Source organism: Epinephelus moara, chromosome 13, assembly GCF_006386435.1.
Source record: "Epinephelus moara isolate mb chromosome 13, YSFRI_EMoa_1.0, whole genome shotgun sequence".
Classification (NCBI taxonomy): domain Eukaryota; kingdom Metazoa; phylum Chordata; class Actinopteri; order Perciformes; family Serranidae; genus Epinephelus; species Epinephelus moara.
In genome coordinates, this window is record NC_065518.1 from 24,847,844 (window position 1) to 24,860,255 (window position 12,412).

General features: G+C 42.6%; 1 protein-coding gene across 1 annotated transcript in view; it reads right to left on the reverse strand.

Annotated features, from left to right (window-relative positions):
- Positions 1–11,307, reverse strand: part of ubald1a (UBA-like domain containing 1a) — a 23,251-nt gene extending 11,944 nt beyond the window's left edge. The window contains exons 1-2 of the mRNA XM_050060230.1: positions 11,049–11,307; positions 10,305–10,364 (exon numbers count right to left, since the gene is read on the reverse strand). Of these exons, the coding sequence (XP_049916187.1) occupies positions 10,305–10,364; positions 11,049–11,156 (168 nt within the window). The 5' untranslated portion in view covers positions 11,157–11,307. The remainder of the gene's footprint in view (positions 1–10,304; positions 10,365–11,048) is intronic.
- Between the last annotated feature and the right edge of the window lie 1,105 nt (positions 11,308–12,412).

Consider the following 12,412-nt stretch of genomic DNA (forward strand, 5'->3'; position numbering starts at 1 on the left):
ACTGCTTTGGGGTCAATTCTTAATGTAAACAGTATTTTTAATAGTAATGCACCAGGTCAGAGGGTTCCTTGTTAAATATACTTCATTAGTTCTCAGAAAATATCTTAATATCCAAGCAAATTTTGTATCATAATTGAAATATACTTGACTGAATCGATTGAACTGAGTCCTTGAAAATCGAATTGAATCGATCTGGAAAATCTGAATCGATACCCAGCCCTATCAGGCTGTAAAATAACACATGTTGTACAACTGCAAAAACAAGACAGGGAGTCTGCAGTGATGGCTTGGCTCCTGTGTCTGAGCCACCATACTGTAAAATCTCCATGTTGTCATCTGGTGAACCCCAAAGCAATGTATGGTTTGAGGAATTCAGTATTTTGTTTGCTGTTTATATAATCTATGCAAGTGTTCTTCCCATTATTAGGGACAAATGTGTAGGATAACCTGGAGTTACAGCTCCACATTGTGTTGTGCATTTAACACAGCATTCCTCTCCTTGGCTGCAAAACAACAGGCCACATCATAACCCTAAACTCTGGGAGAAATTTAACTCATTGCTGATGAGTCTTCCTGCTTGTCTTCCAGCAGTGTTACTGGAACTGACCTCATAACACTGGGCAAAGTCAAAAAGGCACTTAATCCAACTGTTCCACTGAACCCGTGATACAGTACATAAGACTATGAATGAGCAGCTCAGGGGTGTAAAGCTGCACAATACTGAAAAAGAACATGGAGGCATAAGTATTCTGGTTGAGAAAAAAAGACAATGGACAGGAGGCACAAACTGCACCTCGTTAAGCTGGTGTTAAGTACTGGATGTGTGGGAGGATGCTTGGGTTTCACCGGCATCAGGTCTGGACTAGTCTTGGATGCACTCACGTCATGCATGTTTATATGCATTCAGAAATATTCACCCCCTTTGTTTGGTTTGTTTGGGCATGTGAGAACAATGCCATTCAAACCCTGCAACACTGACAATGCAGGTCTCTGTCCACTTTCAAGATTGCTGCAATCGAGTATGTGAGACTGGCATGAATCCCACGAAACAATGTTTTATGGGCAAAAGAGGATGAATGTTGACAGAGCCAAGAATTACGAGACAAATGGAGGCTAAAGTCGGCCTCCTGTTGATATGAAATGCCTCCTCAATGTATCAAATTACTGGCAGGGAGCACAGACAAGTCCGTCATGTTTAGCCTGGATTACGGGAACTGGAATTAAATGTTTTGTCAACACGCTTCCAAAATATGTAACCTCAACAGATGACAGTTTACCAAGTCTCTGTCCAATAAACAAGCAACTTTTGAGTCTGTGTGGCATTCAATTACTGGCATTCGGGGCCTGATTTACTTGTAATTTGGCAGTGAACATTTTAATAAACAACAAACAAAGATGCAACGAAATCAACTTTTCCATTTATGGATCGCTCAAAAGACACACTGTAGATGTGACTGCAGTCTAATGCTACTGCTCCTGTACTGTCATTAATGTAATGGTAAGGCTGATTCTGACTGAAGCCTTGTGAGGACTGTGGAAACGAGGACTAGGAGGAGAAAGGAGTAAAAACAGTGAAAGAAATGGGTGAAACCGACAGAAATGCAGATGGGAAAGTGAAGGGGATACGGGCCAAACAGGAGCCAGAGGGAAAGATGGAATAAAGGAGAGAAGGCCGGATGAATAAACCATTGCTGAATTAACTGTTCATGATTCTGCCTGCCTGTTAAATGTTTAAGTAGGGAGCGGTCTTATGGTGTGTATGTGTAGCCTAGCACTGCCTTTTTGTTTGGCAGCAGCAGCTCTGCAGTCGGATCCTGATGCAACCGTGACCTACACACAAGTATGGCAGCTATGCTAACCGTAACAAGGATAATGAGAGATTAATAAATGCTTGGATATTAATAATAACAGATGACCTAAATGTGCATTTGTATGCCTGAAAAAATCCAGATAAATATTTGGATGTTATTAATGATACTTGAAATTGAATTTGAGACTCATTAGACACCAAAAAAAGGCCTGACAGCTTAACAATGAGTTTAAAACTCACTACAAAGCTCTGTAAATGTGACAGGAGCTGCAGATTCAGGTGACTTGCTTTTATCAAAACATCAATTACAGCTGCTTGAAAGCCTTGAACTTTAACAAATTATTTAAAAAACTTCAAATTCACTGTTTCAATAAAAGATCTGACCATTTGCTATAAAGTGAGGATTAAATGTTCTCACCCATAGGTCTGGGTGATATGGAGAAAACCAAATATCACACTATTTTTGACCAAATACGTCAATATCAATATTGTGACGATACTGTGGTTGACTAAGTTCAGAAAATTGCATCACATTACTGTAGTGCAACCTTCAAATCCAGGAAACACTTATGATATTACAACATCCAAAATCTAACACAATATCTTGTCTCATATCAGGATATCGCTACTATATCAATACATTTCCCAGCTATACTTACGAAACCACTGATAAAACACAATTAAAACAAACCACTGCTGGCTTAACACATTGACAAATTGATAACATGTTTCCAAATTCAACAAATACTTCTACATATTTCAGACCCTGTGCTGGACTTCAGGTGCTGATTGTAAGGAGGGAAAACACTAAACAACATGACCTTCGTCCATCTGTTAGCCAACATCTTCTCCATGCTATGCATGAAAACTGACACTCTTTACACATGTATCAGTAGTAGTGGAGGTAAGCACTAGTAAACGTCACCACTCAACAACAACATCAAACTAAAACCAGACAAGCAACTTTGTGTGTGTTTTTATTATCCCATCACATAGCTCACCAACAGGAGGTGACAGTCAGGTTTGTAAGGGAGTGGCTGGATGTGAGAACCAAATGTTTCCCTCTTGAACTAAAAAAAAGGAGGCTGACAGGTGCTACTGAATGTTTAAAGAGGCCGTCCACCCCCTCCTCTCTTCACCCATGACCCCTCACTCCTTCGACTTCACCCAGCGTCCAGCAGCTGAGCCCTAACACTGTATCTCTCTGTGTTTGAGTTAATATACACACACAGGGACGTGGTTGGATTTACACTCACGAGGGACTCAGTTGATCATTAGCCAAGCTGCACTCTGTTTATATGTATATTATCACACTGGATAATATAGGAAGAAGAGTGAAAGCCAAACAGAGGAGCAATGAGAGAAAAAGAGCAGAAACAGAAAGAAAAAGAAAGCAGCAACTGACAGAAGATAGGAGAACTGGGACTGAGTGGAGCGTGTGTTCTGTTTGACCAACTGCACACACTGCACTGCTCACAACAATGGCTAACAGGCTAACAATAGTTGTTCAGTGGCCCACTCATATCTAGAAAAAGGAGTATGGCCTGTCGACTGGTAGCAGTCTGGCAACAGAAACTACTGGGCCAAAGGTCATCGTGAGAGAGAACAAAACACGATGACGATGCAAACACCAGGGTTCAGCTTGCCAAAAGATACCACTCTCTGGGCAACGCATCACTGTAGATCAAATTTAGTTTTTCTTTCACCTTGCATGGAACCCTTATAGTGGGTTTTCTAATCAGTGTCAGCTTCCAGTTTCAATTTGAAGCACTGAACATAATCACAAAGGAATTTTATCTGAATAATAAAAATTTAGAGATCTAATGTAGGAACTGAAGAGCAGAAGTCAGACAAAGGAGGGTCAAATGGGAACTGGTGAGGAGTCAGGGGTCATGAATGTGAGGCAAGAAAGCAGGAAAGGAATGGAAAACACTGAGGAAGGTGACAGCACAGGAATAGTGGGAATAGGTAGCAGCAGTGAGATGACAAGAGCCTGGCTGCAGCGCTACAGCTAACCTGAGAAAACAGGCCACAGGGACACAATGTGACAACCCTCCCTTTATTCAACAGAGAAAGGTTCCCACGTGCTGCTTGTGTTTCCTCCGCCATAGGCCTAACCCCTGCATGTGTGTGTGTGTGTGTGTGTGTGTGTGTGTGTACACTCAGTGACTCCAAGAATCAGTGTGAAACTCAATCTTACTCCAATGCTCATAAACACATCTGGTCCTCGCAGCCATCCCACATGGATTCCCATTCCCGGAGTCCCCTGAGCCAAAGTTCCTGTGTGTGTGTCTGTGCACACGCCTTTGTGTGTGTGTGTGTGTGTGTGTGTGTGTGTGTGTGGTTAGGGTTCTGGGAAGCCGTGCTCCTGGAAACATGTAGGGCAACACGCTGGAACATGCAGTGCACAGGCCAAGCCTCTTCAGATGTGGCTAACTGCTTGGCATGGCTGTGCAACACACGGGTATAGAAAACCACACACACATATACATATCCAGGCGCAGACGAATGCCCATTAACAACATTAACAGATCTAGACATGATTGAATTTGAGACACAGTGCTGCCTGCACACCCAGGGGATTCTAGTGCATACACGTACACCCTCATGAAATCAGACTTAAACATACAAACAATGGGAGAAAGCAAACTGGATTCACCTCATTCTGAACTTAATGAACTTCAGTAAGTAGTGTCTGCAGCCGGACAGGGAGCACCTTGTTTCTTGTGTGTCAGAGACACAAAGCAGCACAGTGTTATTGTATCTTCTACCCAAATACTTGGCATTGCCTTGCTATTAGGCTATTTTACCTTAAGGGACAGTTCACCCACAGATCAGAAATACACATTTTTCCTCTTTCCTGTAGTGCCATTTATTAATCTGGATTGTTTTGCTGTGATTTGACGAATGTTGGAGATATCGGCCGTAGAGATGTCTGCCTTCTCTCAAATATACTGAAACTAGATGGCACTCAGCTTGTGGTGCTCAAACCCAAAAAAGTACGGTGATACGGTTGGCCGGTGTAGGTCAGTAGAAAGAAAATAGTTCCTACATGAAACTGCTCACAACAAGGTCTGTGGATTATCTTGAGTAACCAGGTCTTGATTTCTGGAAAGAGACATTGCTGTTGAGTTTTTCAAATGTATTTTTTGGCCCTTTGAGCACCACAAGCTTACTGCCATCAAGTCCCGTTTTATTCAAGAGAAGGCGGACATCTCTACGGCGGGTATCTCCACACTCTGCAACTCACACCAAACAATCTACATTGATAGAAAGCACTACAGGTAAGAAGAAAAGTATGTATTTTTGATTTTGAGGTTAACTGTCCCTTTAAGTTCTCACCAAACACCCTGGCTTGCTTGTTTCCATTGATGCCTCACTACTATTTAAAAACCATTTAAGTATATTTTATATACTTTAGTTAGCTTTCCTGCTCCTCTTCAGTGTGATGATAAATGGAAAGAGGCTGAGATAGAGAAATAGGAGCCGACAGTCGCTCATGTTGTCATATCCTGATTTATGAAGGTAATTATACCTCTGCTCTTCTGCCCGGGCACACCACACACTTCAAGATCTCAGCGAAATCTCACATGGATGAGAAAAGTTAGGATTTCTAAAAATCCCTTCCTTAAAGCCACACCCTGACACCAAAACCTAATGTTTGTAGTTACCAGAAACACCCCCTCAAACACACACACACACTCCTTTTTTCTTCTCCTGGGTGTTTATATTGCCAGGAAACAGCCTTTAAACAACCTCACGCCCACTTTTATCACTGCCCTGCAGTGCCCAAAACTATTCAGCTACGTCACTGTACCCAGTCAGTGGTACTGAACGTTGCCCTTCATAAAACCCTAGATTCATTCAACTTGTGCATGATGCTTGTGACCAACAGCAATTACAGCACAATAAAAAACGGTGATCATTCAACCATGGAGCTGTTTTTTTCATGACTCCGTGAGCTGCAGCATGTAGGCCAGCCTGGGTTGTGCTCAGCAGTAGGTGGAAACAGTAAAAGTTCTTCAAATGGATACAGATGAAGATTACTTACTGCTTTTGCTAATATATTTAGGTAATAAGAAGGTGAAAGCTACATCCATGGAACCTGGACAATATTTTGCAAGAAAGGAAAGAGAAACTGCGGTTAAAAAAGCACCTAGTGTTTCGGGGTGAGAACAGGAGGATGATATACTGTAGGAGTGCAGATATGATTCAAGCAGAGAGGAGAACGTGAAATATTTCTACAGAAGATTATTTTTACTACCCTGACCTATAAAAGGCAACATACTTTAGCATAGAGCCACAGTCCTGACTTTACTGCATGGCTTCCACATGAAGACCTCGCTATCTGCTTTTTAATAGCCATGACTCCAGCAGAAATTACACACATGTGAAGCAGGCTTTGTGGCTTAGTAAGGTCGTTTCTCTGCTTAGTCACATGATGAGGGGGTCACATGTTTCCAGACAGCAGTGGAAGTCATCCATCTACTTCCTCCTCTGTGGTCACATGAGGATTCATTCACTTTATTGTGGCTGTATGTGCCCCACATGGAGCGATTTTAATCATGGAAACGCTGATATCAGTGTTAAGCGTCAGTGTTTTTTCCTTCCAAATTCACTGACACATAGTGTACTACTCTAAGTAGTACAGACAGTTACACTGTGTCCACATTGATCATTTAAGAACCATGATGACTGAAAATATATTTCCCAAAGTTACTCATATACATCTAGTTCCTAGGAAATCTTTCTATTTAATTTGCTCAGACTTTATATAGGCACTTCATTTCAAAAATGTCTTAAAATTGGTTTGGCACATTCCTAAAAAATATATGTAAACAAAAAAGGGCACGGGTACGAGAATGTGTGCATAATATTTGATAAGAGGGATTAGCATCAAACAGCCAGAAGCAACAGAAATACAACTCTGATATATCGTGTATTCCAAGTAGGAGTGCACATGCCGATGTGCTGTGCTGGAGGTTGTAACCGCTTTGAGATTTACGCTAAAACAAGATGATGAGGACAGGGCATGATTATAAAACTCTCAAACAGGAAACATAAACGGCTAATTGAATTCTCGAGCCTTATGTTTTACGTCTGTACACTGAAAGAGACAGCTCGCGACGGAGAGAGGAAAGAAGAGTGAGAGTGTGTAAACTAAAGACAGAGACAGGGTGCTGTGTTTTTAGTTACACCGACACCTTCTGCTGTGAAAGGGTCCATTTTGGGTCGGTGTGAGCGCCGCATCCTGCAGGAATGTGTGGTGGTTGCCGTGTTAGTCAAGGCAGGGTGTGTGTAGAGGAGAAAACTGGGAGTAGACGGCAAGGGGTTGCACACAACTCGAGTTGGATGGAGTTTCAGTGTCTGGGTGTCCATCGTGGAACATACAGTAGATGTAAGCTTTGATAGCTGCAGTCAAAGCACAGACATAAATGGACAATCTGTTCAAGATCCATCACGTGGCTGTGTGGCTCTCACAGAAACAGACGCACTTAACATACACACACATAGACAACAACAGAGTCCTGAATGCGTGTCTGTACAGAGATTGTAGCTCTTCTACATCATGTGCCAAAGCATGGGCACTCCCCTGGGTCTGGGATTGCTACTAAAAGGAAATAATAATGACATGAGCTTTATCCAAATCCCCCCCGCCTTCACAGCATTATTCAAGACTTCGCTGATGAGTCGGCTAGCTCACCTCATTATATGATATTTGATACAGGGTATAAACCTTTGACATACGATGCACAAATTATGCATTAGCAAAGCACAGGTAAACACAATCAGACCTGACATGACGCACAACTTTAATGCTTCCTAGTCGGCTACAAATCCTCACCAGACAAGCTTCGTTTGGAAATAACTGTATTTCTCAAACAATAGCGCTTTTGTATCCAAGATAATTTATTTCCCATGATGCCAAAGTTGGATGGAAAAACAGGGCTTAACAATAAAGACTGCCTGATTGCCAAGGGCAGGTGGAATGACATGTTGGGCTTGTAGATCTGGCTACTTACTTGCCCGTTCAAACAAGTGGTAAAACAGAATTAAAACCCAATGTTTGTTTCCGGATGGAAATAGCTAAGGAGTGAGCCATCTTGCATGCTTATCATCTCTGATTCAGCACTCCAAAGAAATTAAGGGAGGTAAAAGACAAAGTTTATGAGCTGAAGCGCAAAGAAGCATTTCAATTATACTGCAAACAGAAGTTTAGTAGGGTGGTGTTAGATAACGTGGGTGAAACTCCAAGTATGTATTGCGTAGTTTGCTTGCAAGTTTGAGAGCAAGGCAGATAAAATGGGGTCATTTTTCATGCAGTTAACTTAAGTCGTTCATGGTATTTCATTTCATTCTCTGATTCCAGCTAATTTCTGGTTTCTTTACTCCTCTATGACAGTAAACTGAATATGTTTGGGTTATGGACAAGATTGGACATTTGAGGACACCATCTTGGGGTTTGGGAAACACCAACTGACATTTCTCACCATTCTTGGACATTTTATAGACCAAATAACTAATCAATTAATTGCAAAAATCATCATTAGATTAATCAACAATGAAAACAATCGCTAGTAGCAGCCTCAGTATAGGGACAAGTGCATCTCTGACCCACTTGCCTCAAAAAAAATAAAATAAATAAATAAAAATTACTGGTGAACCCTGAAAAATGATTTGGTATACCACATTCAACTTTATACACTGTTGGGCTTCAAAAACAACAGCATAAACCAGCTCATTAAACAGTATCCATAAACTAACTGACCTACATGACGTCCTAACCTGCCTCGCTGCCAAGCCCTGCACGTCTACAGGCTATCTGTTGGGGCCCTTAAGGCTGGGGCGAGGCCTCTAGCCAAAATAGCAATCTCAAGGATGAGTTCAGTTTGTGTTGTAACACAAAACACTGACGCAACGGCATGTGCAACAGAAATGTAACCTAATGTTCATGCTTAAACTGGAGGGAGAGATAGAGCGAGTGAGAGCAAAGTGGATTAGATCTGTATACTAACGAACACTGTGGCCTGATAAGCTGCAGGAAGGTTGGACACGCTGCCCTACTGTAGTACTGTTGTGACTCACACACAAACACCCACTCTCTGAATGCACAAAATACAAATGCGGCGCACATTAAGCTCAGAGACGCATGCACATGCTGCCATATGCAAAAGAAAAACAAAAAAACTTGCGATTATGCAAGAACATGTCAATGACAATAACCCCACAAACACACGTAGGTGCTGTGCGTTCTGACTTTCATGATCCAGTGTCTGCAGCAATCAAGCTCAGCCCTATTTGGCAGACAGAACAGAACAGCTCTTGGCGGATTGTTTACTCTCTAAATTAAAGTGAGACATTTCATGAGCTAAATAGAGGAGTGAGATGCTCTTATTTACTGATCAGATGATAAAGAAGGACTGGCTTTCTTCCTTATAATAAAGCTGCTATAAAAGCGATCCAGCTCAGTGTGAGCTGTTTCTATGCTGACTGGCGATATTGCACTACTCGGAGGCTATAAATGCACACAGGCTCTCACACAATGCAATAAAAAAACCAAATCCTCTTTTATCCCTATTTCGCTTACTTTCCTCTAGGAAAGCAAAAAAAAATGTTTAGCAGCTCCGTGACCATCTTTGCCACACAAACAGTGAGCCAAACACAAACAGAGCGTGAGCTTAAAAAAATGATCAACAGTTTCATCCAAAAAAATAATAAAAAATATCCCCCCATGTCTCTGTCAGGCTCTTCCAGAGGGCAGCTGTTGCTGGATGCTGCCATGCATGCAGCTGCAAACAAAGGCTTGTGTGCTGCCAAAGTGGGCTGCTGCTAAAAGCCCAAATACTGCTAGTGTTTCATAATGTTCAACCCCTTAGCGTGTATGTGTAGTCTCCTGCAGCCTCAATGCCTTCCACTTTACTCTGCTCTCTCCTCTCTGCCCCTTAAAGTCCCCAATATGTGTGGTGCTGTGGGCTGCAACAACCCAATCAGGGAAAACAGCCAAATTACCAGAGGCAAATGCAACTGCACGAGGGTCTATTTGTGAGAGGCAGCTGTCCTCTTCCTGGAATTAGACTTCTTTTCAGTCTTACCCAGAAACTGAGGGGCCCTTCCTTCCTTTATGCACTCTGGCTAATACAATGAAAAATGGGGGAATTTCATACATCTACATCTATCTGCCTCCCTCCCTCTTCTTTCGCATACATACACACATAGTCTCTCCCTCTCAGTGTGGCTGCTGCGGCTGCATGCCTGCCTGTGTGTTTATTTCTGGAAGCTCACAACATGGCCGACATGTGCTTTGTTATTGTTAGTACAACATCATCCCTCTTGGCCTATAAGGGCTGTTTATCCTCCCCCATCCCACCCAAAACAACACAGAAGCCTTAAAGAAATACTAGCTTGAATTTAGGGTTTGCTATAATCACATAAACAGAATAAATAGTAAAAGAGAAAGTATATAATCATCACCGCCGCTCCTCCTCGCACTCACCATTTGATGATGATGGCCATATGGAATATTTGTTTCTTGAAAAAAGGCACTGAGAGCAGTCTAAAATGAAAAACACAAAGAAATGAATGACATTTGGTGACAACGTGTAAGTTAAGAGCATTAAAAATAGCTGGGGGCAAAGAATTCAGGCAAACATCGCCTCATTTCTGCTCATGTACATAAAACCCAAACAATACAGCGAGCCTGCGGCGAAGACAAATGAAAGCTAAATCTATATTAGGTCCACCGCAGACTAAACAATCATGTACTCTTGTTGTAGGCTCGTCGATACAACACGGCGGTCATCTTTATTGCGTAACAGCACTCGCTGGCCTCGCCTGTACACCGCTGTCATGTGTCGGATTATAGTATTTAATCTAGAGTAAAGTCTAATTGGATATGCTAGCTGTGTGCTTCGCCCCGCTGCGTTGCCGTGTACTCCCTGCTGGTTTAGTCTGGCTAAAACACCAACATGTACACTTTAAATACAACAAAAGTTCTGCTTAGTAAGTGGGCCGACTTCTTTGCCACCTCAAGCGGACACATAGCTAACAGTAACGCTTTGTTTTGTGTTTGAATTGCACGAGCTTTTAAAAAAGTGTCGCGAGGCAGACAGGGCGAGCTCCGGAGGAAACTAACGGTCGGGCAGACATAAACATAACGTCTAACCGGACCGTGTGGCTAAATAACGTAACCCCCGCCGCCTTTAACACTGAACCCGTATAATTGTCTGTTTCTTTTTACCTCGAACTGCCAATGTGCCGCTTGCAAAAGCTGCTTCGCTTGGTCTGCCGCACAACCCGCCGTCAGGACGAACTGATTAATCATGACTTGATGTTTGAGTTCATCCATTTTCGACGAAGCCCGTGTCCTACTCGCGGCGGCTGGCTCTGGAAACAGACTTTCGGACCGTTTTTTCCTCTCTTTTCTTCACTCTAGTTGTATTCCGTTCCTCTGCCTCAGTCGTCCACCATTACAGCCGGTTGAGCAAACACAAATATTTACTGTAGGAGCGGTGGAGGAAGGAGCACCGCGTGATTGACAGGAGGGCGCAGCCAATCACGGGAGAGCATCGCCGGTGGGATTTGTATGCTGCGAGCGGAGGGTCTCGCATCCGCGTGTCTTTAACAGTCTCACGCTGGGTTATTTTTACACTTAAATAAACGTCAAACGAAACAAAATCATCACAGTGAGTGCGTTTTAAATTTTAGAGCATACGTGGTATTGAATTCACTGCAAAGGAGCAATATGCCCGCTGGAGTAATCTCAGAGAGGGTTTGTTTTGGACTACAACTCCCGTGAGCACGCGCTTTGTTTGTAAAGCTCCAGAAGGCAGACTTTTGTGAATGACGGCCGCTCTCGTCCAATTCCCAGGCGCGCTGTGTCACTATCTTGCCAAATATGGTAAACAAATCCACCATCGCCAATTACATCGCTCGGAGTTAAATTAGGGACAGCCGACAGTCATGGGTGCATATTCAGAAGCGTCGTGTCTGCGCTGCGCACTTCTTCTCATAAACCACTTCTCTCTGTGTGTGTGTGTGTGTGTGTGTGTGTGTGTGTGTGTGTGTGTGTGTGTGTGTGTCCCATCACTGCCGCAGCTTATCTGCACACATCAGCGCGGACTGCGGCGGTATTACAACCTATTCACATCCCTATTCTCCTTTGTTGCAACAACAGAGTGATTTTCATCTTCCCATTTTCACGCTTGCTCAAGGACACTACGGCAGCTCGGATGTTAGGTGACTCCAACTGAAGCAGGGTTATAATAAAGAAGACGAATGGCACCTCTAAACACCCAGCTTCATCCAGATGGCCATAAGGACGCATATTAACGACTTAATCACCCTCTTACTATAAATTACTGAAATTAATGAGCGTAAAATAATGAATCGTTAAACAAAATAGGGCCATTTATTCTTTTTAATGGCAGTCAGTGATAAAAAGAAAGGAGAATGCACTCGTTTGTCACTTAAAGAAAGACAATGAATGAACAAAAGAATACAATAGAGTTACACTATAATTATGTAATACTTGAAATACACCATTTTGGCTTATCATATTCTGACAAGCCAACAATAAATCCCCCCACGTGGATGGATTAGGGT